At 39.0% G+C, this 5,417-nt stretch overlaps 1 protein-coding gene across 1 annotated transcript; it reads left to right on the forward strand.

The window, feature by feature from the left end:
- Positions 1–235: 235 nt before the first annotated feature.
- On the forward strand, positions 236–5,048 carry ABI5 (Basic-leucine zipper (bZIP) transcription factor family protein). Its single transcript, XM_018121904.2, has 6 exons — positions 236–511; positions 2,227–3,346; positions 4,109–4,180; positions 4,287–4,316; positions 4,557–4,672; positions 4,768–5,048. The coding sequence occupies exons 2-5, from the start codon at positions 2,288–2,290 to the stop codon at positions 4,650–4,652; spliced, it is 1,257 nt and encodes a 418-aa protein (XP_017977393.2). The 5' UTR covers positions 236–511; positions 2,227–2,287; the 3' UTR covers positions 4,653–4,672; positions 4,768–5,048.
- The last annotated feature ends 369 nt before the right edge of the window (positions 5,049–5,417 follow it).

Here is a 5,417-nt window from a genome sequence, read left to right on the forward strand (position 1 = left end):
GGGGGTTTTAATTACCTCTGGCTCCAATAACAAGCCAAGCTGTGGGAGCTGAGCTTACAGGGATGAGCACACACGTTGAGCGAAGAGCACCAAACAAGGCAGAGCAAGCCACATGGCCGATACGTGTCGAGCAGACCAAGCCCGATACCTTTTGGGCCAATTTTCATTCTCAACTCCGTGCTTGGTTGATTTATATTGACTTTATAGCCCGCTTTGGACCCCAGTCCGCTGGGAACATAAATACTTTTGCTCTCACTGCACATGTTAGAGGTCTCCCGTCCTTGTTCATACAAACCACTGCCAAAGATCTCCTTCAACCAAAGCCTTTCCAATCGTTTTTTTCCCTCTGCAACTCTTTTTCTGATTCATGATATTGTTAGATAAAGCTTGCAAAAGTAGTTTAATGTTGGTTTTATAGATCCACCCACCACCCTGCTGGATTGTTAAAACTCCCAAAAGCATTTTTCAGTTGATCAATTCTCTTCGATCGCTTGCTTGTTGGAATAATCAGGTATGTAACTAATATGGGTTTTCCATTTGGTTGAATGGGGGTTCCTTTCTTTCTTTTGATGATTAAGTTTTAAATCTGAGACATTCTTGGATGCCTGCTGAGAAGCTTCATTTCTTCTATGGCACATATGCATGTGATCTTTGTACTCAAGGTTTAGTTTTACATCAAACTAGTATCATAACTAAGACATTGTTCTTGTACAATAGACTTATAACTTTGATCTTAACAACTCGTTCCTCTTGTATAACTCTTGTGTTAACAAGCTCTCTTCCCTCCCTTCATTTTTTGTAAAAAAAAAAAAAAAAAAGAATTGTGAAAAGACTCTATCAATTAACCAAGCTTGCCAGGGTAGCCATAGATTATACAGCTTTTAGCTCCTTTCTTGGGCCATCCACACCCTTCATAGAGAGGATAATTGGTAGCTAACTAGCTTTGATATTTTTATAACCCTGTCCTTTTTATTTGTACTTTTCCGTTTATCTAGTTTTCTAATCCCTTCAGAGAGTCAAAAAGGCTTTGTTTGATTTTAACTTTGTGATACTTAATTAATTAATGGCTGCTACCATGTTTCGCCATAATAGGAAAGATTCTTTTGCTTTTCCTTCTCGGCCACCCATATCAATATTCCGCTTTAAGGAACAGCACATTTTTTTTCCGATAAAATTTTGGGCAGAGTGAGTTTTTGCTTTGACGTGATTAAGAATAACTTGGTCCGAGAGCGACCCTCCCCCCTTTTGCCTAATCAAATCACCTTCACTGGATGACAAATATGGTGTGGTTCTCAATTCCGCATTCCCATAATTTCCATTTATCGTGCGGCTCTGATTGATCCACGTCAGCTTTGATTTTTCGACAGTGACCTGACGGGCTTAACTATGTCAGTGTCAAAGCTAACTTAACGAATATGGAAGAAACCAACTGATCAAGATTCGGAAATACTAGCATTTTTCTGTTAAAAGATAGTGATTACAAGTATGAGAAGACTTAACTTAGGGTTTGTAATAAGACTTGGAAACACTATTGAAGATTAATAAGAACTACCGAAAGGAAAGTGTTGGTATTTAATTTCTTCAACTATATGGAAGTAATTGGAAATTTAAAGCACCTTCTACCATGATATGTAGTCTGGTTTATTTTAATTCGTGGATGATGGTGGAGAGGAAATTAACAAGATAGGCTATAGATTCCCACTGCTGCAGCCACTTTAGACGCTTTTATAAAAACACCCAAATATTTTTTTTCTTAATTATTCTGTTCCCTCAATTATTACACTAGCTTTTCTGAATTTAATCTGCCATAATTAGTTTCCACCATTATTTTCTACGTACTGTTGCTCGTTGAATTGAGAGAGAGAGAGAGTCTGGTTTTAGGAACTTACAACCCATGTGCTATAATTTAGTGTAGGCTATTCTAAGGGAAATCTAATGTACCCTTTGTAGATTTTCCTTTTTCCCCCACAATTAGCTATTTCAATTTGTTTTCTTCCCCCCTGCTTACGGGTAGGGTTCATTTTCAAGAATCAGGCTTGGACCCACCTGTGGCAAGCTGCTGCAATACTTATCCATCAATTATCATCTCATTTTGAGTGGTATGTTAGTGGAATATGTTTAAAACAAGATTTCCATGGTCTCTTTCTTTGTGATATTAGTGTCCTTTCCGAACCTAATTCTCCATCCACTTTTGCTTCCTTTTTTTATCTTTTTGTTGGCAAACAGGTCAATTGGTATTGCTATATCAATCATCAAAGAAACGTAGCTTCACAGCTTTCATCAGAAAATGGTGATTACGGAATCTGAGATTGGCGAGGTTGAGTCATCGTTGCAGGTGGATCAGCAGCAGAAGAACCACCCTTTCTCGTCCCTTGGAAGACAATCCTCAATCTATTCCCTCACTCTTGATGAGTTCCAGCACACGGTATGTGAGGATGGGAAGAACTTCGGGTCCATGAACATGGACGAGTTCATTACCAGCATCTGGAACGCTGAAGAAAACCAAGCTATCAACTCCAACATTTACAATCAGCAGAGCAACTGTGCAAATAAACAAGTTAGCAGCTATGTTCATTTGTCGTTGAATGAAACAACAAGCAATAACGGCATAGCTAAGCAGCCTAGCCTGCCAAGGCAAGGCTCGCTTACGCTTCCTGCACCTCTTTGTAGGAAGACTGTTGATGAAGTTTGGTCTGAGATGCATAAAGGGCAGCAAGGACAAGGACAGAGCAACAATAGCAATGTAGAGAATGCTGAGAATGGAACCCGGCAGCCAACTTTTGGGGAGATGACCTTGGAGGATTTCTTGATTAAGGCAGGGGTAAGGGAACAATGCATGCTACCAGCACCGCCTCCGCAGCACCAACCGCAATATGGGTTGTATCAGAGTGGCAATAACGCTGCGGGGGGTCCAGGTTTTGTTTCCAGGCCCATTATGGGAGTGGATAGCAAAGGTGGCTTTGGTGGGAGTGCATACCAGACAATGCCTCCAGGTGGAGTCATCGGTGATTCATCTGGGTATGTTAATGATTGTAAAAGGGGTAGTGGCTATCAGCCAACTGCTCCGCCACCAACGACAGTTTGTTACAGTGGGAAGGTAGCTGCTGCTGGTGCCTATGTACGTGGACAGGCAATGGGAGTGGTGTCACCAATGAGTCCAGTATCATCAGAAGGGATGTGTAACAGTCAAGTTGATAATGCTGCTAATCATTTTGGGATGGATATGGGCGGACTAAGGGGAAGGAAAAGGATCATTGAGGGTCCAATAGAGAAGGTAGTTGAGAGAAGGCAACGCAGGATGATTAAGAATAGGGAGTCAGCTGCAAGGTCTAGAGCTAGAAAACAGGTACTACTATATATTGAACTGATAGCTATACTCTATACTGTTTGATGAAGCGAATGCATACGTGCGAAAAACAGTTGTTTGACATATATAGTTTGCTTCTCTGGGTCACAATTTTTAGTGGAAAGAAATCTTCTTCTAGTGACTAGGCCTAAATGTTACAAGAATGAACGTGTCTTCCATTAGTGGTTTCTTCATTAGTGATTAGCCCATGGATGAACCTTGACTAGACTTCCCTCTTTTTCTTGGTCTCTGAGAACCAAAGGGATGTATTTTATGTTTGTCGATGTCTCGAACTTATGATTTTTATACTACTAAACATAAAGGTCTACTCTTATGGCAAAGGGCCTGGATTCCCTCATCTGCTTTTAAATCCTTCTTTTACTCGAACTATATAGCCATTAGCATAACACAGACTCGAGAGATAAATCGTAGATTTCAGTGACCGAATTAATGCGTACTCAAGTTCATGATATGTAGTAGGAAATCTAAAAGCCCGGTTATAGAACAGAAATAAACTATATATTTCATGAACGGAAATGGAAAATGACTTGTGAGTGATACTGAATGGCGTTGGTAAAAACTAGATCCTCATGACTAATTGACAACTGCCTAAAATTTTAGGTTGGTTTAGCAAGAAAAATGAAATTTAATAAGAAATGGGAATTGACCAGTGCAATATCATTAGAGATTCTTGGAGAAATGGAATATATAACATTGTGATTAGTTTTACTGATTCTTACGAAGGTTGATTTGATTTTACAGGCATATACAGTCGAGCTAGAAGCAGAATTGGACCAATTGAAACAAGAGAATGCCCATCTTAAGCAGGCTCTGGTACCACCATTGTTGCTTTAGTTCATTTTCAACGAATTGCTCCTGTAGCTTTTATCATTTGTTATCCGAACAACTTAGTACTCTCATTCTACTCTCATTTTAACAGGAAGAACTCGACAGGAAAAGGAAGCAACAGGTAAATTATCTAACTGATTCCAAGTGCACCGAGGCAGGAAAAAAAGAAGATAAAGAGGATGCTTTTGCATAGTTCATGTTCCTCTTTTGCTCAGTGTAGCCCCATAATAATGTTTGGTGTACATTTAAGAATAGAAAATCCAAGCATTCGATGGCAATATAAGCACCCAGTGACATGAAATTTCTAGGATTTGTTTTTCGGTTTGTTTCCTTCTAATTCTGGTGTACCTTTTTCTTGCAGTACTTTGAGGAAAGGAAAATGATAACACAAACCGAAGCCCAAAAAGCTAAAGAGAAACTAAGAATAATAAGAAGAAATCTGAGTTGCCCATTGTAAAGCAAAAGGGGGTGAATTAGGTAAATTATTGAAGAGCTGTTCGTCTTTTTATCATAATCATCTCGCAATCGCATCGCTTGCATTGTTTACGCAAACAAATCCATGGAATTTCCAGGCATTGGCGATGGAAGCTCCAGGACCAATGACATAAAAGCTAGAGAGGAGAACAGTCTGAAATGAAGAAAATTTGAGCACCACAAATCTGAAGGGCATCTAAGAGAAGGAAGACTATCTGAAATTCTTATAAATAATCAAATTCTGAAGTCTAAATATGCTTTTAGTGTTACACAGGTCTGTATCTCAGACATAGGTATATCATTAATTGTTTTGGTATATCTCAGTCTCCTTTATAAAATTTGGCCCTCAGTTTTCCGAGGGTGGTAAATTATTTAATAATTATGATTTCCATGTGTTATCATTGAAGTTTTTGATCTAAAGCTTCAAGTTGAGGATGAAAGTATTCAGAGATTTCAGAATTGAGCAGCCATGACATCAGAAAATAAGCTTCAACACTTTGTAAGAACAAACAACACGAGATAAAAAGGGATTATTCCATTGAGCTTATCAAGCAACGTAGTTGTTTTCCTTGAATGTGGAGATAAAATCGGATATTAGTCAAAGCCAACTTACACCGCTGTGCAGCGAATTTCTAGCCTTGTTAACTTAGCACGCCTTTTTTGACCTTGCTGTAATGTCAGTGAATAAAAGTCAAAATAAATCTAAGCCGTCGACATATATAACCGGTAAACTTAAAGAATCGGTTTT

This window comes from Theobroma cacao, chromosome 5 (assembly GCF_053813885.1).
Source record: "Theobroma cacao isolate CCN51 chromosome 5, ASM5381388v1, whole genome shotgun sequence".
Lineage (NCBI taxonomy): Eukaryota > Viridiplantae > Streptophyta > Magnoliopsida > Malvales > Malvaceae > Theobroma > Theobroma cacao.

Bases quoted from the DNA above. Each gene is read 5' to 3' on its own strand.
- ABI5 (XM_018121904.2), top strand. From the start codon at position 2,288: ATGGTGATTACGGAATCTGAGATTGGCGAGGTTGAGTCATCGTTGCAG. The intron at 4,181-4,286 runs GTACCACCATTG...TCATTTTAACAG, and splicing joins CCCATCTTAAGCAGGCTCTG to GAAGAACTCGACAGGAAAAG. The intron at 4,317-4,556 runs GTAAATTATCTA...TTTTTCTTGCAG, and splicing joins ACAGGAAAAGGAAGCAACAG to TACTTTGAGGAAAGGAAAAT.